General features: G+C 46.2%; 1 protein-coding gene across 7 annotated transcripts in view; it reads left to right on the top strand.

Moving 5' to 3' along the window:
• Positions 1-22,785, top strand: part of Slc12a8 (solute carrier family 12 member 8) — a 146,722-nt gene that overhangs the window by 41,482 nt on the left and 82,455 nt on the right. For 2 of the 7 annotated variants that reach the window (XM_004835220.3, XM_021259632.2), the window contains one exon: positions 4,386-4,617. The exons of the other annotated variants lie outside the window; for them this stretch is intronic. In XM_004835220.3, the coding sequence (XP_004835277.1) occupies positions 4,386-4,617 (232 nt within the window). The remainder of the gene's footprint in view (positions 1-4,385; positions 4,618-22,785) is intronic. 7 annotated transcript variants of the gene reach the window in all.

Here is a 22,785-nt window from a genome sequence, read left to right as displayed (position 1 = left end):
TTTGCCAACCCCTGCCATAGGACATCAAAAATTAGCCAGTCTCAGTGATGTATACCTGTAGCTAAGGCAGAAGGATTATGAGTTCAAGGCCAACTGGGACTAGATAGCAAAGCCATGTCTAAAATAAAATTAAATTAAATTAAGCTGTGTGTGGTGGTGCGAGCCTATAATCCCAGCAATCCAGGAGGCTGAGCAAGAGGATTATAAATTTGAGCCTAGCTTGGGCAATTTAGTGACTTAGTGAGACCCTGTCTCAAAGTAAAAGAAGAAAAAAAGAAACAAAGGCTGGGGATGTAGCTCAGTGAAAAAGCAGACTCCTTGGTCAGAATGGGGGACAGCAGCTCCCTGACCCATTCACCTGTGTGGGCTTGAGGGCTTTACCAGCACTGCTTACCTGGACACCTAACTGTCCAACCTTGGCCTGCATCGACACATCTAAAAGCATTCATAAGGGCTAACGTGCTCTGTACTGGACTTTGTACAAAATCAGTGGAACACTGGAAAGCTTTTGTAGACCTGATAGAGGCCTGGAATTTTCATTATGGGAATTACCACAGACAAAGACATACAATCCACCAACTTCAGCCTAAATCAGGAATTCTGGGTCAGCAGAGGGTGTGGAAGGGCAGCCCTGGTCCTGTGGCTAGGCCTCTGTGGTGAATGTGCAAGTTTCTAAAAACAAATACCTCAGAGTGAAGGTGTTCCATTCTGAAAAGAGCCTGCTTTCTCTCTGGAAAATAGTAGGCAACACTCCACTTCATGTGGCTGGGAGTAAGTTTCTTTGTAGACAATGGTAAAAAAAATGACTGCCCATGATTATAAACTTTAGAAGGAAATGAAGATACATGTAAAATATAATAAACACTGGATATGTTTACACATTAAATGAATTGCCTGGAATGCCTTCCAGAGAAGAGTGGTGTTCAGGTTGGGGCCAAGCTCAGAGCAGTCCTGAGTGGGCTGCTGTTAGACTGAGCTACAGCACAACCCGGTGCAGCTTTTGCATTCCCAATTGTATGTTTGGTTTTTTCTTAAAATTACAAAATGATGTTCATTGCAGGTAGGTAGCACATTGGAGATGATATAAGGAAAAATTAGTTGCTTTCACATCTGGAGGGGACCAATGTGAACAGCTGGTTGGTGCATTTCCTCTGCTTATAGATGCCCAGTTGGGGGGTTTTGAAGTGCTTGCTGACTTTTATAAAAATGGGGACAAATTTCATGCTCTATTCCATGGTGTGTAGGTGTCACTTAACCCGGAGTCACAGATGTCCTCCAGGTCAGTGCTCAGGCAGCGAGCACTAAGACAGCAGTTACTTTATACAGGACAATGGGATGCACAGCAATTCATGGCACGTTTCTGTTCCCTGTTCTTTTACCCTCTTCTGAGTGAGCAGCTTTATTCCGTGTTCATTCCTACTAGTCTATATTTTTGCAATTTCTCTTTTTTTCTTAATCAGGCTGCCAGGGTGATCTGTCTTTTCTTAAAGGATTGGCTTTTGATTTTCATGTCCTTTCTCTTGTGACTTTTCTTCTCTTTTATTAATTTTATATTTCCCTACATTAAATACTTTTTAACTTTTTATTTATGCTGATCTTTTTAGACCTTCCTCAGTTAAGACTTTATTCTTTATATTACTTTCCTTTTTAGTTGTGCCTCTTGAGTTTTAGAATTCACCATTTATTTATTTATTGCTGGTGGTACTGGGAATTGAATTTTCTGATGGCACAAGGCCTTCACACTGTGCTTCATCTCCAGCCCTTTTAAAATTTTTTGGGGGGGCAGGGGATTTAGCTCAGTGGTTCTGGTGCCTGCCCCACAAGCACAAGGGCCTGAATTTGATCCCCAGTACCAACAAAAAAACAAAAAACAAAAATATATTTCAATGTGAGCCAGAAATGGTGGCATATGCCTGTAATCCCAGCTACTGGGGAAGCTGAAGTAGAAGGATTACAAATTCAAGGCCAGCCTGGGCAATTCAGCAAGACCCTATCTCTAAATTTTAAAAAATAAAAAAAATTTAAAGGGCCAGGCATTTAGCTCAGTGGTTCCACCGCCTGCCTCGAAAGTGGAAAGACCCAAGTTCGATCCCCGATACCAAAAAAAAAAATTTTTTTTTATTTGAAAATTTGAGACAGCATCTCACTAAGTCTCTAAGTTTCCCAAGCTGGGTTCAGACTTGCAATTCTCCTGCTTCAACATCCCAGAGTGCTGGGATCACAGGTGTGCATAATCATGCCCGGCTCCTTTTCATTACTTTCTAGATAATTTGAGGTTTTCTTTTTTACTATTCCAGGGTTTTCCAACGTGGTTCACACTTTCTCCCTCTCTTCCTCCTTCTCGTTCTTTCCTGGGGACTTAACCCAGTGCCTTGTGTATGCTAGGCAAGTGCATGACCACTGAGCTACACTCAGCTCTATATTTCATTTCCTTCCAGTTGATTTGGAAGTTCTTACTATGCCTTTAGTTCTGCTAGTAGCAAAAGATCACCCTTTGAAGCCACACTTAAATTTACGTTTTTTGGGGTTTTTTTTCTGGTACCAGGGGTCGAACTCAGGTCCTTGCGCTTGCGCAGCAGGTGGTGAAACCACTGAGCTAAATCCCCAGCCCTAAATATACATTTTTATCAAAGCTCCATTCTCTGCTGAGATCTACTTACTTTACAACTAAGCAGGAAACACTGTAAGACCTAACCAAAAACAAACAGCCTGGAAAACTAGAGATCAAAAGTGCCAGCCCAGTCACCTTGCCTTACCTGCCATTACACAGCAGCCACTGAGTAAGAGAATAGTGAGGTATAATTTGTGTGACACTGACCATCACCATGGTAATGAGCAGCTAGGGTTTATTTTCTGGGTAGATATTATTTTAGGGGAAACATCATTTTTGCCAGTGTTCCTCAAATTTATATATTAGCTTAAACAGTTATTCCAGCCCTCCCAGTGCCCCATAATGATAAGCATTTCTGCCCATATTGGAAATGTGGGGGAAATACAGAGAGACACAGACAGAGAGAGAAGCTGACTTAGGTTTTCCCGCTTTCACTCCCACCTCCTCATGACTATGTCATACTTGCACTGTCCCCAGCAACATCAGGCACTAGAAGAGGTGCGATCAGCATAGATTCTTGTTTTCCAAAGAGTCTTGAATGCAGTCTTGGTGGTAATTTGGGAGACAAATTCATGTACATGAAATAATAATAAAATATGGACCCAGATAATTAATTGTATTGCACTAGCAGTAAGCATAATATTTATTCAAAAAATGAGGATGAAGAAAGTCTCCTTGGAAAACAAGGAATTCGAATGAGGCCCGAATCGAACTTGTTCCCTGGGAGAGGAGCAAGAGCAGAGTGACCACACTGGTGACAGTGACCAGCGGGTCCCAGGGTCAGCAAGGGACAAACCAAGGAGGAAAGGAGGTAGGGCTGAGGCTTATGCCAAGTGAGGCTGGTGTTATTTTCAACGATTTATTTGGAATTGACTTTTCAAGTATTTCCAAAAAATAAAACAAAATCATAACTCTCAAGCAAATATAAAATAAATATGTGCCAAACATCATATTCAATTTGTGAATTAGTGAAGGGGCCAACAAGGTGTTAAAGAGTGGTGAGAAGCTAGGTATGGACACTGGAGGAACAGAGATCAAATTTGCCAATTCGGAGCCAGCCACTTTAACAAATAAAGATAAATTCACTGGGTTAGATACAAAACTAGCTTACTGGACAACAAATGCTAACCTGATGGACTCTGTTCCACTGGACAGAAGTTATTTGCATCTCTACTGGAAAAATATCTCTAAGCGTAACTTACTAATTCTGAGATGTTTAACACAGTTCATCAAGAGCAAGTGATGACTAGAACTAAGTGCATTCATCTAGATAGTCCTGGATAGCTTCGGGCACGTATAACATTGAGAAGATGTGCTGCTCTCTTTTTTCTATTTTCAAGGATAATTTTTAAAAATATTGCCAACCTACAAAGAAATGGAGACAAAAGTGGCTTGCTGCAGGGCTCTTCTGCAGCTCTGAAGATGGGGACCTCTGCCTGTTCTTTGTTCTAGATTTAGTTCTTGAATAGCACAGAAAAACCCTTTGGCCCAGCATCCCATCCCCTTCCTCCACCAGCTTCCACCATAGTGTTCAAGACAGGCAACCCTCAGTGTGCACTCAGAGCTCACTCTCCCCTTGGTGGGGATGTGGACAGGCAGAAGTGGAGCCCAAGGCCGATTCTGGGTGAGAAGGGCTGGTTCAACCCCACCTGGGGTCCCAGTGCTGGGCCCGCATCTTCTGGGGGCAGCGGCTGCTCAGTGCAGGCCCTTGGTTCTGTGGACTCCTGATACCTATCTGTCTCACTGGCCCTTCTGACCTGGAATTGCCGGGCAGTGTGTTGCAGGTGCCATGTACATCACCGGCTTTGCTGAATCCATCTCCGATTTGCTGGGCCTTAGGAACATCTGGGCTGTGCGAGGAATCTCAATTGCAGTGCTTCTGGCCTTGCTGGGTATTAACCTAGCAGGTGTCAAATGGATAATTCGCCTCCAGCTGCTGCTGCTGTTCCTCCTGGCAGTGTCCACACTGGACTTCGTGGTGGGCTCTTTCACCCACCTGGACCCAGGTAAGCCCTCTGGAGCTTGTGTCCAACTCATGGCCCGTGGGTCTGTACAGCATTGTAGATGTCTGTATTTGTAAATCCGCAGCGTGATCTCCCCTGCAGGCCACACCTGAATTAGGGGCTGATCGGGTTTCCCATCCGGTAAACTTCCTGGGCCCACAAGCCCCTCACACTCACATTTTCACTGTGCACATTTTCCCATGTTTTCATTTCTTTCTCGTCAAAACTAAAATTTACCAGAAAATTTAGCAGGAAAAAAAACCAGAAGTAGATGGATAAAAATTAAATTCATAATAGCGACTGGGAGACTGAGCAAGAAATAAATATAGGGTAGAGAAGAATAATAAACTTTGTCATCTTTTTTATTTTTTTAAAAGGATTTGATATAAAAATAACAAACATTAACAACTGTCCTTTCTGAGAGATGGGGTCAGAGATGTGTTTGATTATCATTTTCTGTACTAAATTATTTTTCAAAATAAACAGTGTAAATCCATTAACTAAGCTTAAAGAAAAAGACCATTGTGCACCCTTTGGAAGTGGTGTTCATACCTTTGTAATTAATCCACCTTTGTTTAATCTCATGCTCGTTTTTCCTCATTCTTGAGGATTCTTGGCATCTCTGGTCCTAAACCCCTACGCTCTGGGAGAGAAGTGTTCATCCCGAGAGCCCATGCCCTTGTAGCCTTCTGCTTGGCACTAGTTTGGCATCAAGGCCAACTCTGTTTCTCTCCAGTGCAGAGCTATTTCTGGGGTGCTGTAGATAAAAGGTAACTTCCTGAGAGTTTACCCTGCAAGTTTATCTGTCTTGATAGGGCAATTGTGACTGGGCATCTGTACTGGAACATGGATGGGGAAAGGAAGACAAGGTCACCAACTATGTTTAAAGAAAACAACACTGGTGCATAGACAGTGCCTGGGGTGGTGGTGGTAGTGGTGGTGACAGTGACTGCACTGGACTGAGCACTTCATATATGCCAGGCATCGTGCTTAGCACTTTACATTGCTTAGCTCAGTTAACCCTATCACAAACTTCAAGGTAAGAGCAGTGATATCCATTTTACAGATGGGGAAACTGAAACTCAGTGATGCTATAATTGTGGTAATCAGTGGCAGAGCTGGGGTTTGAAACCAGATCTATTGGACTCTGCACCTGGGGTAGAAAGTAGGCCAATTTTCACACAACCTTCTGTCTTTCTATGGTGCAAACCGCCTTTCCACTTTGAGGCTGCCCCATGCGTGCTCTCAACAGTCTTGTCTTTTATAACAGTGTGGGTCTATGAAAGTCAGAACTCAGTTGGCGCACACGGATCTGGCCTTGTTTCGTCACAACAGTTCTTCTATTGGAAAATTGTCACTCTGCTGAATTCCCTCCTTGTCCCCTATCCCAGGCGTTCTGGGCCTCCATCAGGACCCTCAGCCTGTCCCATGCTCTGGCACCTGAGAGTCAACTCCTGTGCAGAAGGGGTCCCCAGGACCCAATCCAGTGCTGAGGGCCACCTCGTCGCCCACAGTGACCACTGGAAGCTCAGACCTTGCTGCCCACTGTAGGAAAAGAATGCCCTTCCTCTGGCCTCACACCACACTGCAGAGGTGGCCCCACGCTAAGGGAGACTTCCTGGCCCTTAGCTGCCGAACTGTCAGTGAGTAGGAGAGAGGCCCCCGAAGTCCCGGGCCTGGGCGCTCCCCTCCATTCACACAGTGCTCGAAGAGCAAGATTATGTAAAGTGGAGGGTGATTCTCCTGGCTTCCTTGAAATCTTCCTAGATTGATGTATTTTCCTGCTTCTTGATTCAAATTTTTTTCGTTGCTCTTCTAAGTTACTCCAAATATTTCTCCTTCCTCCTGGTCAGTGCATTAGCAGGTTATAGAGTGAACTGAAATTTATTTTCAACTCTTTCCATGGCAACTGGCCCCTCTAGAATCTGTTTTTGGTATCACTGAGTTTCACATGGGCTATTTTCTTTGCGGTTAAAAATCCAAACTGAAACCAGACCATAAACCTTCAGAATGGATTTAGCAGAATGATTTCAACTATTTAAAAAAAAAAATGACGTAGACATTTGAAAAAAAGACTGAAAGGAACTATGCCTAAGTGTTAGCAATGCTTGTCTATCTGTCGAGATGATATGTCTGTATTATTTTATTCCTACTTTTCTTCAATTGAGTAATTTTACTTTTCACAAAATAAATAGATATTTTGGGAGCCATTTCTGGTATACGGAGACTGGAGCAGAGCTTCCCAGGTGCCTCTCCTCTCCCACCCCTCCCAGCTTCCCCTGTGAACTAGCACCTTGCACTCATGGTACATTGTCAGAGCTAATGAGCCAACATCAACCCATTGTTATTAACAAACCCCATAGAGCAGGGGTCGCTCTTGGTGTTGTCCACCTTGTGGGTTTTGACAGTAATGCTATGCACCCCCATGACAGTATCAGACTCAATCTTTTCCCTGCCCTAACTGGGCTCCACTTCTTCATCCCTTCCCCCTCAGTCTCCCGGTAATCACTCCTCTTTTCCTTGTCTCCAAGGTTTAGCCTTTTCCAGGAATTACTTTCTGTTTGCTTTTTCTTTTCTCTTTCTTTTTTACTTATTTATTGTGTGTGTGTGTGCGTGTGTGTGCGTGTGTGTGTGTGTGTGTGTGTGTAGTACTGAGGACTGGTAGGGCTTTGTATATGCTATGCAAGTTCTCTACCATTGAGCTATAAAAGCAGCCCAGTTTCTGTATTTTGAAGAATTTGCAGGCACTTTTTTTTTTTCTTTCTGCAGTGCTGGGAATTGAGCCTTCCCACTGACCTGTATTTCCCAGCCCTATTTTTATTTTTATTTTTTTATTTTGAGACAGAGTCTTGCTAAGTCTTTAAATTCCCCAGGCTGGGCTTTAGTTTATGATTTTCCTGACTCAGCCTCCAAGATTGCTGGGATTATAGGCATATGCCACCACAACCAGCTTGTAGGCACATTTTAAAATCACAACAGTCTATTTTAAAATCAGAAATTGAGGGGGAGGGGTGCTAGGGATTGAATCCGGGGCCTTGCACACTCTACCACTGATCTACAGCCCCAGTCCAGAAAAGAAAATTTAAGTGCACTTATATCAAATTATTTTTTTCTTTATTTGAATTTTAAAGAATAAGTTCTTTATATTATAAAAAGTTTTTAAATTCCTGAAATTTATAAAGTTTTTTTCCCTCACTTCATTTTCCCACTTCTATACCACAATGTGACAGGGGTACGTAGTTCTTTGTAAAAATGTAAAGAAATTCTACACTGTTTTGTTCTCCTACCACCCTATAGCATGTTGCCAGTACATTTAGGATTCTCTTCCATCACTCCTTTTTTTTTTTTAAAGTAGGGTCTTGCAGTGTGTCCCAGGCGAGTCTCAAATTCCTGGGTACTCAAGTGATCCTCCACCCTTAGCCTCCCAAGTAGCTGGGACTACAGGCCCACACCACCACATCTGGTTTACAGTTCCCTCACTCTCTGCATGTTCCAGATTTAAAACACTTTATATATAATAATTTATTTATTGGTAGAATTTTAAATTTTTCCAGTTTGTGGCTCTTACAAATATTGCTGATGTGAACATCCTGTACAAAAGTTGGAGCTTATTTCTGCAAGATCAAATCTTGTAAATAGAATTCACAGGGCAAAGGTCAAGGACATTTTAAATTTTACTAGGCTCTGCCAAATTGCTTTCCAATAGGGTTGTTCTATTCTGAACTCTCACCAACAGTAGATAAGTGTTATTGATCCCCATACGTTGGTAAAAATTGGATAGGCTTGATCTTTTCAAATTTCTGTTATTTGATAGGTAAAAAATGTAATCCTTTTCTTTTAATTTTCTTTTCTTAAATCATTAAAATAATTTGTTTTCATATTTTTATTAGCACTTGCAGTTTCTTTTCCTTTGAATTATCTATCATCTTTCCCTGTTTTCTTCCATTTGGTTATCTTATTTTTAATGATCTATGGAAGCTCTTCTACCTTAGCAATTAATCCAACACAAGACAAATATTTGTTCAGGTTTTATTAGTGCTAGCCATTTGTTAGATATCTTTAGACAGTTTTCCCTAATATGTCATTTGCCCTTTGAAAATTAATTTTATATGTAATGAAAGTAATACATATACATAAAAATATTCATTTTTGAGTCAAATTGTGTACTCTGATTGCTTGTCTTCTTGTGTATTTTTCAGCTTTTCCTGAAATTAGATTCACCCCATATGTTATTTCCTAGGGCTGCCCTCACAGACTGCCACACCCTAGGGGCTTAAAAACTCAGAAATTTATTCCCTCAGAGTTCTGGGGGCCAGAGTGTGAAGTCAGAGGTGTCACCAAGACCTTTCCTGTCCTCTTCAGCTACAGTGGCCCCAGGTGTCCCTTAGCTTGTGACTGTACTGCTGCCATCTCTGCCGCCGCCTCCTCATGATCTTCTGCATTTGTCTCTCCTGTGTGTGGTGTCTTCCAGGACATCTTGTCACTGGAAATAGGTCCCAGGTGGATAACCCCTGCTGATCTCACCTGTAGATCCATAAGTGTATCTGCAAAGACCCTTGTCCCAAACAAATCACATTCACTGTTCTTGGAGTTGGGATGGGGACATACCTTTTGAAGGCCAGCACTCTACATACTACATTCCATCATTTTTTATTTGCTTTGTTTCTAGAGTTTTATTACCATTTTAAAAAATGTTCCATAAAAGCTTTCAAATGCACCGTGGCACTCTCCCCAGCCTCCCCTCAGTTCTGTTCTCCTTGGTTTGGATCTTCCCCAAGACTGGCTTCCCTGGGAGGCAACCACCTCCAGGCCTGGACCGAATCGTCCCTTCACTCCCTGGGGGATTGATCCCTGCTTTCTGATCACAAATCAGCCTCTTCTGCCTAGGATGGAAAACGTCATTTTTCTACCTTCCCCTGTGATTGGCAGGAGGTGGAAGAATCTAGGCTGAAGATCATTTCCTCCAGAATTCTGAGGTCATGGCTGCCTCGTCTTCTGGAGCTCAGTAGCGTGCAGAGCCTGGTGCTATCCTGACTTCTGTTCTTAGTAGGTAACCTGTTCACAAACCAAACTTCATGATAGGCATGTGTCGGAGAGAGCATGGAACGTGGTGTTCAGCGCATTCTGCAGTTTTCACTCCACTGGGTCTTAGAACTGCCCCGTAGGGAGCACTCCCACTGTGGTTAAATGTTGGAACTCTTGGTTTGAAATTTCTATCATTATTATTTTCAAATTCTTTTTATTCATCTCTTTTATCCCCTTCCTACTTTATGAGAGATTTCCTCAACTTGATTGTCATCTTTCTACTGCATTTTTGGCTTTGATTATCCTTACTTTCCAGGAGATCTTTGTTATCTGATTATTATTTTTATTTATTTAATCACTTACTGGGGATAGACTCTCAGGTCTCACTCATGCTAGGCAAGAATTCTACCACAGAGCTATTCCCTATCCCTTTTTAGTTTTGACTTTGAAACAGGGTTTCAGGAAGTTGCCCAGACTGGCCTGGAACTCACAACCTTCCCATCTCAGCCTCCTAAACTATTGGGATTAGAAGCATCCATCCCCATACCCATTTCTCACTGTTTGTTTGTTTGTTTTTTCAAGGCAGCATCTCACTATGTTGTTCAGACTGGCCTTGAGTGCCCTATGTAGCCCAAGCTGGGCTTGAACTCATGGCAATCCTCCTGCTTCAGCTTCCCAAGTGCTGGGATTCCAGGTGTGTGCCATCACACCCAATTCTCATTTTTAATTTAAAAATGACATCTTCTTTCTGTTTCATGGATATGTCTCCTTCTGACTCCTTCAGGATGTAAAATATAAGGTGCTTTTGAAATTTTCTTCTGCTGTCACATTTTTTTCCAGATTCCTTTTCTGTAATCTCATTTTGTTCTCCCTGGTACCACTGCCAGCTTTCTTAGATGTCTGGTAGTTGCCAATTGTCCATCCATGTCTCACATAGAGGCTCTGGGGAGCTAACCAAGAGCTCTGTGCGCAGCTGGAGGCAGTGGCAGCTTGGCGGGGCCGACCCGGAAGCTCCACCCTTCAGATACTGGCTCTGTGACTCAGAGGTGGCTGCTCCTAGAGGGCCCTGTGCAGAAACCCGGGTCCCCAGGGTGGCAATGTACGGGGGGGGGCCTCTTCATGCAGTGGCCCCCATGGGTGGTCATCAGTCCCTGGGGACCTCGTCCTTCTGGGGGCTGAGTGCTGGTCCCACAGAAGCAAGGGCTCTCTGGCTTGGGGTTGTTTCGCAGTGAGAGCAACATACGCCCTTGGCTGCTTCTGCCAAAGCCCCCCTCCACTTCGCCATCAGGCCAGTCCTGGCCAAGGAGCCCTTACTGGAGGCCAAATGCATGGATTTTGGGATGGTTTTTTTTTGCCCAACTTGGATTTTCAGCCTTCAAAATTGTAAGCCAAATAAGCCTCTTTTAAAATATATATATAAGTACCCAACCTCAGATGTTTTGTGATAGCAGAGAAAATGGACTAAATATCCTCAGTTTGCTTAAGTCTTTCCTCTGCTGCAGCTCATGTTCTCCAGAGGTGACATGCCTGGCTGCCTTGGCTCTGGGGTCAGGGGAAGTGGGAAGAGGGGACAGGGCCTCCCAGCTCATTTAGTACACGTTTGTCACCTGGCACACCCTTTCTTCCATGTGTCCTTCCATCTCAAGCTGTCTTTCTCTGTCATCTCCCTTTGTGTCATATCTCTCTTTTATTTTCTTTTCCCTTTCTTTGTTTGTTTGTTTTTTGAAATAAGGTCTCACTATGTAGTTTAGGCTGATCTTGAACTCTCTATATAGACTAGGCTGGCTTTGAACCTGTAGCAATCTTCCTGCCTCAGCCTCCCGAGTGCTGGGATTATAGGTCTGCATCACCACATCTGGCTCCTATGTCTCATTTTGTCTCCAAACCTCCCATCACTGTGGGTCTTTCTCATTGTCCCTATTTCCTCACCCCACAACTTCTTACCCTGCAGGTTGGCAGCATGGTCCCTTCCTCCTTTCATTACCTCCTGTCCTGTCTTTTCCAAAACAAGTGTCATTGCACGAGACACCTTGAGGACACATGCTTCCTTATGTAGAAAGCTAAATAGCATGACTATTTAAATGAGACACCCTCGAGCATTTGTTTGGCTTAAAGCTCCTAAAATGCCATTTTTTGGGCTCATATTTTCATTTACATAAGATGAGTGTCATGCCAAAATGATCTTATTGCCATAAAAGTCAGGCAAATATAGAGAAAATACACTTTAGAACATAACGTGACATGTGGCACATTTTAATTTTATATTCTGCATTTAAAAGGCTTGCTTTTGTGGGGAGCTAGGAAGGCAGCTGGCCAGCTTCTCCGGGACAAACCCTGCTCCACAGCTGGGCCATGCTGAGCACAGTCGGTGCTGCCCAGCCAGGCCCAAGAGCCAAAGGCCACAGGTGGGAGCCGCTTCCGCTGGGAGCTGAGCCCTGGTGGGGTGAGCATGCCCACTCCTGCCCTCTGCCTTCTGCCTTCTGCTGAAATTGCTCGGACCATCCCAGGACCTCTTGATCTCCAAATCCAGAGCATTTGCCAGTTTCTGAGTTTTGACCCTTTGTGCACTGACCACTAATGCTGACTTGAAATCTTCTATTCTCATTTTTCAGTGATGCAGCACTGACTTGCTTTTTGTATTCCTGTCCCCTCCGCTGGGCAGGGGGAGCACGGGGCTCAGCCCAAGGTGTCTTCCTGAGTGTGGCAGCCTCTCCCACACTGCTGCCCCTGTCTTCTGCTCCTCCAGCTGTCTCCAGTGCGGCTCCCGTGTCCAGATCTGGTGGACCTCTGGATATCTGAGCACCATCTTGAACTGAGGACGAATGCACTCAAGTCCTCCCTCCTTGCTTTGTCCACCTCCCCCTTACTCTCTACTCTGGGGGGAGAGGAAGAAGCCTCTCCCCTGAAAAAACCTAATGAGCAAATAATTAACTTAGTTTTTGAATGTCTGTCACCATTTCCCCGAGTCTAGAAGGCCGGGGAGAGGCTGTGCATTCTCCCTCTGATTTGAGCCCTCCGACCCTCCTCAGTTCCACAGCTCCTGCTTTAGATCACCACACGCCATTTCTCATGTGGGACACTCAGATGATTTCCAAATCCAAATTTAGCCTTCAAGGCTCTTCCCTTGAGTGTCCCTACCCATTTCTTGTGGGTGACCAACACCTCCTAGACCTTGGAGCTGATTACTTTTCCTAAAACAGTGCTTTGCTCGTGTCACTCCGTGACTTACATATCATCAGTGGCTTTCTGTTCCAAAAGGACAAAGTCCAATCCCAGGGATTTTCACTCAATAAGCTCCATCACCTACCTCTAAATTACTTGTTTGGTTGTATCTCTAATGCTACATCTTTCTGAGTGCTTTTCTCCTCCAAGACATATCTCCTCAAGGTTTATGAACACTTATGAAAGTAGCCTTGCTCTGCTCTGGAAAGTCTCCTCCACATGCTCTGTTTCACCCAAGTTCTTGCTCTTTGACAAGCCAGCCCTCAGGAACTGTATGTGAAGGAGACCTGGCCGGGAATCCACCTCCTCCTGTGCTGCTTAAGCACTGTTGGGTGAGCTAGCTTTCTCACCTATAAAGTCATATTTACTTCTCCGGGGGCCATTCCTGCCTCTCCCCTTGTGGCAGCCAGGTGCACGGAGATGCAGCGAGGTGACCCGCTGCCACAGTCTGCTCAGGTCCCTGGGACACTAATAAGAGCATCTGACACTCTGGTTCCTTGCTACAATTTTTTTAAAAAGTACTAATGAAATCATTTACCACCCAAATTTAACGGATGATATTTTATCAGTTTTGCTTCAGAGTGGTACCATATTATAAGTGAAAATAAGTAAATACAATTTAAGTTCTACTTTCATCTACTCCCCCTTCTTCCCAGGGGAACAAGAATGTCTAGCATCCCCATCTCCTGCCCATCCTCTTTTCCATGCTGGGGATTAAACCCCGGGCCTTGAGGGTTTTCTGCCACTGAACTATACATCCCAGTCCTTTTTGTTTTGAGATGGGGTTTTGCTAAGTTGCCCAGGCTGGACTCAAACTTGTGATCCTCCTGCCTCAGCCTCCCAAGTAGCTAGGGTCATAGGCCTGTTCCAGTGGGTGTGGCTCTGTTTTTTATTTTTCTACTATCTGTAGATGGCTACACACAATGTCTACTATTGTTTAATGTCTGAAAAATGTCTACACATTCTATCACACTCCATGGATTCGTTTGGTAACATACTAGGTGGTGAATGAATAAATGACTTTGCAATTTGCTTTTCTAACTGCGACATTTCTGAGGTATCGGTGTTACTACATCCCATGCTCACATTGTTGTGGGGATCCAGACTGGTTGTGGGACAGCGGTTGGCACAGGGCACCCAGGGCTCCCTGATTACCTCTGAGCCGAGTGCTCTAAACAAGCTTAGAATCCAGCCCGAGTGGAAAGACAGAAACAGGGCTATAGAGAGGGCAACTTGCACAATGACCTGAGAGCTAGCTGTGTGAGTGGCTTGGGGTAGGGTGAGAATGCAGTCAAGGACACCCTGAAGGCTGTGGGGAGGATTCAGGAGAGTCCTGAGGTGGTGTCTCCGGGGTGGGGAATGAGAGAGGAGGCTGGGGGTGCAGCAGAGGGAAGACATGGGGACACCTGGCTGGCTGTGGCCTTGGACACCGGGATGGGGGTGACAGCAGCAAGTACAGGCCTGGGGGAGTCTGAGCATGGACAGTGCAGGTGCAGCTGAAGATGGGTCCAATGCTGGGGTGGCCAGGGATGGGGGTAGAGTTGTGGCCAGTGTGGGAGAGCAGCGAGGCGGCAGGATATTAGAGTGTGTGCTGGTTTTGAAGGGGGAAAGAGCCGTATTTATTAAGATGGAATTTAATTTGCCAGAAGAGGCATTTTTCACTGTCCCGTATTCAAAACAAAACACTTCTGACAGAATTCCAACGGACAAATTAAGCTAAAGGTTAAGATTCTTTACCAGGAGCAGCTGCAGAGCTGCTCGGGGTGGCTCTGTGTGGTCTCCGTGTGGTCTCAGGACCACAGCAGTGCTTGGGCCGCTGCCCTGGAACCTGAAGTCGGGCTGAGGTAGCTTGGGTCTTTGGAAGACACTGTGCCTGGATACAAGATAGGACACACCCGTGCAGGGACTCACACTAGTAAAAGCCGGGGATGCCAGGCCGCACAGCCTCTTCTGCCCCTGCACTGCCTCTGCTCCTCTGTGGCAGTGAGAGGGAGGTGCTCCGTGCCCCTCTGAGGGACTTCTGCACCATCCCATACCTCGGGCGGCTCTCTGCTTGCCTGCACCAGGGCTCTGTGGCCTCTTGCCCCTTGGCAGTAGGGCCCCTGCACTTGGGGTTCCGCTGCAGTTAGGCCTGGTGGGAAGGCCCTGCAGTGCCCAGCTCCACCTCTGTGTGGAGTCACAGTTCTGAGTGTTTTCTGGCCTCTGAGGGCTGCTTATTCAGTGCTTCCTCTCGGCCCACAGAGGTTGAGAAGAAAACAGAGACACCCCTGTGTGCAATGGCCTGTGGCATTTCCATTTTACTTATGGGCAGTGGGGTGGGTGGTGCTCACACTCACACACACACACACACACACACACACACACACACACACACAAATGGCCTGATGATAGGGGCTGGGCAGGGCTATTTTCCCCACCTTAGAGATGCAGGAATAGTAACCGAGAGATGGAGAGTAATTTCCAAGAAGCCAGGCCTGGGTGTCCAGCCTCTTCCTGGTCCCACAGAGAGAAGCAAAGTCTCAGAGTAGCGGAAGAGCACTTTAGATGTGTGTGTTCACCCCAGCCTCTTACCCTGGAGCCCTCAACCCTGTCTGCACCCCAGAAGCACCGGAGAGCCTGGTGGGGGAAACCCCCAACCCCTTCCCCCAGACCAAGCAATCAGCACCTCCAGGGTGGGGCTGCCAGTCTGTTTTAGAGGGCACAGGGAGTTCATGCTCAGGGATGGGAGGCCTGGCCCAGGGCCTCCTGCTGGTGCCAGCCTCTGAGCTGCTATCTGCAGAGGTGGGTACTCAGGCCCCTTGGAGGTCAGAGGCTGAGCACCTCCATGTTCAGGCTGGGCTGCCCCTGGAGGCAGGACTGTCCTTTGTACCCACTGCCCTGTGAGCGGGCTCAGGGCAGGATGTGGAGCACTGTTTGCCCTGATGCCAGGCTGCTTCTCACTTCACCTACACTCAGTGAAGGGCCTGTTTATTTGGGTGTGTTATGGCTTGTGTCTAGATGTTCCCCAAAGCCTCATGCGCTCGTAGGTGGGGAGTTTCAAAGGTGGCTGGATTAGGGTGTGTAATGCTGGGATTAAGGGTGCCCCATCCAAAAGGCAGGTAGCCTGGATGGAATATAAAGGGACAGAAAGAAGCTGCTTCAGTGCCTTCTGCCCACCATGGACTGTTTCTCCTCTGCGATCCCCCTCTGCCATGCCACCCTGCCTTGCAGCCAGCTGACTTTGGACTGAAACCTCTATAAACTGTGAGCCAAAATAAACTTTTCTTCCTTTAACTTTGAGTGTCAGGTATTTTGTCTCAGGAACAAGAAAAGGAACTAAGACAGGGTGTGTGGATGTGTGTAAAGAAGCAGTAATGAGCACAACTCTGTTACTTTACACATTTTCTCCTGTTCGCCCTTGAAGCAACCTAGTAAGATGGCTGAGATGATTGTTCCCATTTTACAGCAGAGAAGTCGAAGCCCCAGAGAGGTTACACAATTTTCCCAGGACTGCATAGTAGGTGGCTTGGCCACAGGTTGAATCCAGCAGCACTGAGGCCAGCATGCTCTTCCCTGCTCCCAGGCCTCTCTGGCTCTCGAGCCTTGGAGGAAGGCAATGTGCCCCTATAGCCCACAGCAATCTGCAGAACAGCCAGTCTCTGTTGGCCCTCGCAGGCTGGTCAGAGAGCAGGGTTGGAGCTGAGCCTTTGGAAAGGGCTGCAGGAGACGAGATGGAGGAGGCTAAAACACTCTGCCCAGTGCCACCCGGCCAGAGGCCATAGAGGAGCTTCACGGACAGCACCCAGGTCAGGCAAGGAGGGTGTGGCTGGAGGGGGCTCCTCCCCACGCAGCTCCTTCTTCCTGGAGGGTGTAGGGGGAGGCCACTCTGGCAGCCAGGAGGGTGCTTGGCCCCAGCACGGCTCCCCAGTCACGGGCGCTGGGCAGTCTCACCCCAACTGCCACTTTTTAGGGTGATTCCTGGAAAGTTGTGTCAATTCAGAAGTGCACAAGGAGCACAAACTGCTGATGGGAGCAGCAGACCCGGAATGTGTGGCCACAGTAAAGGGATGGGAAGTAACAAGTAACCTTTTTACATTTCTTCCCTGTAGGGAACCCCAGGTCCCCGGCTCTACACTGGGGCACCACTTGTAGGCGGCCCTGATCTCAGGTCACTGTTCAGGATGCCCACTGTAGCCGGCTCACCCGATGGCCTTGCTCTGGGACCCAGAGCCCCTGTGTTCTTCCCTGACCAGGCACTTTTCCTTCTAACTCTTTCCTGGTCAGATGTCCCTGTTCGGTCCCAGGTCCATACTTGGGGTTCCTGTTTGGTCCTTTCCTGATCTGGGTTTTACCAAGTTCCTGTACCGGGCACCAGCTGTTGCTGGCTCCCCTAACCCTGGTATTTTGTTCCTTCCTGGCACGAAGTGTGTGTGTGGGGGTTATGAGTGACAGAGACACGAAGTCAGCTCAACATGCAGGCAGAAGACCCCCGAGCCTTCTGGCTCTCCTTGCTATTATTCACTCAGACCCAGGCATAGACAATCAAGGAAACACGAGATTGATCTGGTTCCCAGTATCCTTAGTACATTCTCTGGTAAACTACTTAACCTCATTTGTTTTAACTTTCCCTAATCAGCAATCACCCGTGAGTGCAGTCTTTGTCCTTTGTGCTCACAGAGGAGGCCAGTTAGGCCCTAATTCTCCTCTGGTCCTTGACACTTCCCCACCTCTTTTTTCTCCATCCTTTCTTCCCATCCTTCTCTGGCTCCAGTTTCTCCTTTTCCATTTTCTAGTTTCTCCTCTTCTACCACTGTCTGTGGCTGGATTCTTGGCATGAGGTAATTAGTATGTGTGGGGGGGGGTGGGTTCTGGACCAGCCTGGGATTCTTCCTGTTACTGTTCTAGGGTAGGTTGTAAGAAACATTTTGCCATTTAGTATGATTTAGTTATTATGTAACTAAAGATTGGTTACATTGTAGACGCTGGTAATGATCAGGCTTTTGGAGGATCCAGAAGTAGAGAGCATCAATGACTTAGTCTTGAACAGTTTGTCCACTAGATAAGAGTTTAACACCACATGCTTTTTGCCATGGCCAGCCTTCCAGTTGGCTGTGACAAGTTCTTGAAACCAGAAAGTGGACCTGAATATGGACATGTTCCTGGTGCTCAGGGAGACAGGAGAGTCTGGCGATGGGTTTGGGGCTGGTGTGACCCCTTGCCTGTTCCTCTTGCTTACATCTTCCATTTACTTGGCTGACAGCACGATCCAAGGCACCCTGTTGGGAGATCACCTCCAGGACCATAGGGAATGGTTCCACTCGGGACTCGAGAGGAGTCCCTGGTGCCAGGATTACCCTCTGAGTGGCCTGTCCCAGCACTCAGGTGCTGGTGTCTTCAGTGCCCTCAGTCACTGAGGACAACTCAGGTGTTCTCAGTTACCTGAGTCCCCAACAACAGCACAGGGCTTGATTTGGCCAAGTGCTAGCTATGTTTGGTAAGTGAGTGAATGAAGATGGAATTGGTGAGAATGAGGAAGGTCGGGGAAGGCTCTGGAGCTCAGGGGAGGTTCAGGGAGCCCCAGCCTCTGAGTCTCTTATCAGTAGCCATGGGTGGCTGATCCTCCCCAGGCTCCCTCTGGAGAGGCGCCGACCTTCCTGTTTTGGCAGCGGTTCTCAGGTGTTCTGTCTACACAAGCCGCAGCTGTCAGGGGAGAGCCGGCACAGGGTGGGTCGGGCTGCAAGTTCAGACAGACCTGCTGGGGAAGAGGGAGGAAGGAAGGGTTGCAGCTGAGAAGAAGCTGGCTCTGAAAGTTTCCCTTCTGGGTTCTTTGTTTGTGAGGAGTGGAGATGAGTAGGGAGGTGTTAAATACTTGATGAAAGAGTGGCTGAGTCACCCATACCTCACTGGTGGTCTTGCGGGAACGCCTGTGCTCTGCACTCCTCGGACTTTTCCTTCTCTGCTTTCTCTCTCTCTGAAAAGTACATGTGCTTCACATTACTCAAATCCACATGTGTGTGAGTAAATTAATGGAGAATCCAGACCATTGACACAATGACTTCCCAACCTGCTGTTGTGCAGGTTCGAGAGGAAGCCCAGGGATCCAGTGGTGTGGGACAGGACTCCTGCAGATCAGCTGGGATCTGCTTGGGGATTGGCGGATGTGAAGCACACGTGGATGGTCTCACACCCACAGAAGGGGCCAAAGAGCAAAATCAACTTGACCTTGAACAAAAATCCTCCTTGGCTCCTGAACCAGGCACCAGGCAAGGGAAATTTAACCACGCCAGAGTATAGATTTCTGTTTGCTAAAAAACAGACAGTGGTTTCTCATCAGGCTTTTCCAGTCATAGCACATAGGCTTGCAGTGACCTCATTTTTGACCAGTGGCCAATGCATTCAACTGTCTGCTGGAATAATCTATTAACTGGTCACCTGCCAATTGTCTGGAATAGGAATGAGTTTAGACATATGTTTTAAAAAGTGATAACATTGTTACAGGCCTGCCTAGCACTGCAGTAGGATTTGGATGAGGGGCTGTGTTTTTAGTAGACTCACTGCCCTGTGACTAACCCTTTTTCCCCTGCATTAATTATAGGGCATTTAAGGGCAAACAACATGCACTTACAGTCCCAGGCCCTAGGCTTGTGGGATCTGGTTGATGTTCCTGATTCCGTGAGTAAGGATCTGGAGCACAGGGACGTTGAGTGACTTTGGCTGGGTCATGCAGAGCAGTGTCAGAGCCCAATCCTTCCATCTCCTACCCAGTGCTGTTTGCCCCGTACCACCCTGTGGCCCCACATCCCATTGACCCCTTATTTTACAAGGGTCATAACTCACACCTTAGACTCTACTGCAGGGGGCCCTCACAGTGCTGGCTGTGCTGGATGCGGTTCTGCTGCCAGCTGCCAGCAAGCCTAACTGGGGATCCATGTCTTGATCCAAAGTATGAAAAGACAAGTTGTTACAAATGCCACCTGCTTCATCCAAACTCCCACTAGTGGCCGACTGCGAGACAGTGAAAGCTGTGGGCCACGGGAGGCAGTGAGGAGGGAGACTGAGCAGTCAGGCCCAGCACTCGTGGACCTTTGGGTGGAAAGAACTTTTGCACAAAGATATTTATCATGTATGCTTCAACAATTGCTTATCTATAAAAGAGATGGTAGTAGTAACAGCTTTTGTGGAGCACTAGTATGGGCCGTTTAATCCTTATAAGAAGTGTGCACTATGATTATTCCTATTTACAAACAGGTAGTGAGTTGATGAGAGATAAGTACCTTGCCAGTCCTGGGTAGAAATGAGAACAAAAACCTTAGGCTCCTCCCTGCTACATGTTATCACTTCTTGAGGATCTGATGGCCTTAGGCTGGAAATGTGGAACTTCTGGCCTTGACTTCCTTTAAGCTGGACTTCATGTCAGTTGTTAAGAGATGATACCATGTATGCCTGAAATTACAAAAATTCAGTTTCTCGGAGTCTTTACTGACTGTATACCCAAACCTCACAGAATGGAGATATCACTTCATGAAGATAAACATGTTTTTCTCTGTGAAGTTTGTAGGAAAAGTATATAGAATGACATTAACCCTGAGCCTGGAGGAAACAATGCTTCTAGAATTTAGAAAAAACCTTTTAAATTATTTTATTGCAAAACATATCATAAATATAGGAGGATGTAGCCAGGCATGGTGGAACATACCTGTAATCCCAATAGTCTGGGAGGCTGAGGCAGGAGATGCAAGTTTGAGGTCAGCTTGGGCAACTTAGCAACTTAGGGAGACCCTGTCTTTAAAAAATATATATATATATATATATATGTATAGGTTCAAGAGTAAAATGTCATCTGGGTACGAAGGTGAAGAAGTGGAACATTATTAGCACTTTTGTTCTTTCCCAGTTGTTCTCCCTCCTTCCCCACCAGAGTCACTTGTGGTTATCTGTGTTCCTGTCTTCCCTGTACAGCCACCAACTCTGTGCGTCCCTGAGGGGATCTGAGTCCGAAGCCGGGGGAACAGGAGGCTGTAGTGGGTGTCAGGTCCTAAGGGAACTGCGTTGTGGAGGAGGCTGCTCTGTAGTTCTGCCCAAAACTCGTGTCCTTGTTGTCCTCTATCTCTGTGGCCCTCAGGAGTAGGTCACAGCAGAAACTTCCTGAGGTGAAGCAGGATGAGAGGAGAGAGCAGCTCATGGCCAGGATAAGCCAAGAATGGATAAGAATCCCAGACAGGCTCACCCCTGTGTTCTGACCTCAGGTTAAAAACTGGGTACATCAGCTGCAGGGACCTTGGTGGTGACAGCCCTTAACACGTCCTTAGTCACACTGCTCCAGTCTGAGTGGTTACCCTGCATTTCTGTGCACCAGGGTTATCCTTGGCATGCTATCACCATCCTTTCTCTTGCTTGGCTGTTGACTTCCTGTATCCAGATCCTATGCCATCCTGATCTTCCTTGTCATTTGATAGAGTTCATCTTTTAATAAGTTCTTAAGAAAGAATACATGGGGAATCAATTGTTTGAGACTTTGTATGTGTGAAAAGTCTTTATGCTCACAATCAACTCATAGTTTGGGCATTAAACTCTAGGTTGGAAATTATTTTCCTTTAGACTTTTGATTGCAGGTCTCCTGGCTTCTAATAGTGTGAAGTCCAAAGCTATTCTGATTCATGATCCTTTATATGCAACTATAAGCAAATAAGATGTTCTTTTGTCTCGAGTTTTCTGAAATTTCAAAATGATAGCCTTTTCCCATTTGTTTGGAGCTTTATCTTCTATGTTAGGGGAATCTGTCAGATTGCTGGCAGTTCCTGGCTTTCTGCTTGTAATCAGGATGGGATGGAAGCCGAAAGAAGGCACTGAGTATACAGCTGGTCCTTGTCATTTTAAGTGAGGTGAGATGGCATGAGGGGACTTGTTGGGGACCCTGTCCTGGGTTCATTCCTTTAGGTGCTTTATTAGTTTTCCCATTGCTGGACACCCACTACTTAAAGGAGAAGTTTAATTTGGCTCATGGTTTCAGGGATTCAGTCAATGGTTAGCTGGCTCAAAGGCAGGAATATTATGGCAGAAGGGCACAGTGGAGCAAAGCTGCTAAGTTCATGGTAGCTGGGGAGCAGAGCAGGGAAACAGCTCCAGAGAGGAAGGGGTCAGGCCAGACATAGTACCCAAGGTCATGCCTCCATGATCCACCCAGACACACCCAGGAGCATATTCTACTAATCTGCTAGGCATTTCTTAGGTACAGAATTAGGTACATGTATTCAGTTTGCCATCTTGACACAGGAGTCTGGTGTTAATAATTTTAGATGACAAAATGACCACATTTTAAAATTTTGTTTTGAGCTGGGCACAGTGGCAAAATGATTCTAATCCTAGTAATCTGGAGCTGAGGCAGGAGGATCATGAATTTTAGGCCAACCTAAGCAACTTAGCAAGACCATGTCCAAAAAAAAAATCTGGTTTTGGAGTCTTGTTATGGTGCCCATGGGGCCCTTGAACTCATGAGCTCAAGTGATACTTCTGCCTCAGTCTCCCAAATATCTGAGCAGACCACCATGCCTGGCTCAGGGAAAAAATTGTTTTAAAAATTGTCTGGTATTGGAGGTTGAAGCCAGGGTCTTTGCCCTGAGCGAGACCTCCAGCTCCCTCCCCTTTTGAAAAATTGTTTTTGTTTTGAGACAGGACCTTGCTAAGTTGCTTAGATCAGGTTCAAACTTGTGATCCGCCTGCCTCAGCCTCCCAAGTCTTGGGATCACAGGCATATGCTGCTGCACTCAGCTGAAAAAAATTTTTTTAATTAGATAATTTTATTTATTTTTTTCCCTTTCAAAAACTAGCATTTCTCCATCTATAAAGGGGCCTTAGTATCCTTCTGTGAGAAATTATTTTCTCTCTTGCTCTGGTGAAACTTAAAGTCCTATGCTGAGGACTGCCATTGTGTGGATTATACCTCCT

This window comes from Heterocephalus glaber, unplaced genomic scaffold, assembly GCF_053883595.1.
Source record: "Heterocephalus glaber isolate CG9 unplaced genomic scaffold, H.glaber_assembly_v1.0 deba00000122, whole genome shotgun sequence".
Lineage (NCBI taxonomy): Eukaryota > Metazoa > Chordata > Mammalia > Rodentia > Bathyergidae > Heterocephalus > Heterocephalus glaber.
This window is presented reverse-complemented; position numbering and strand designations above follow the sequence as displayed.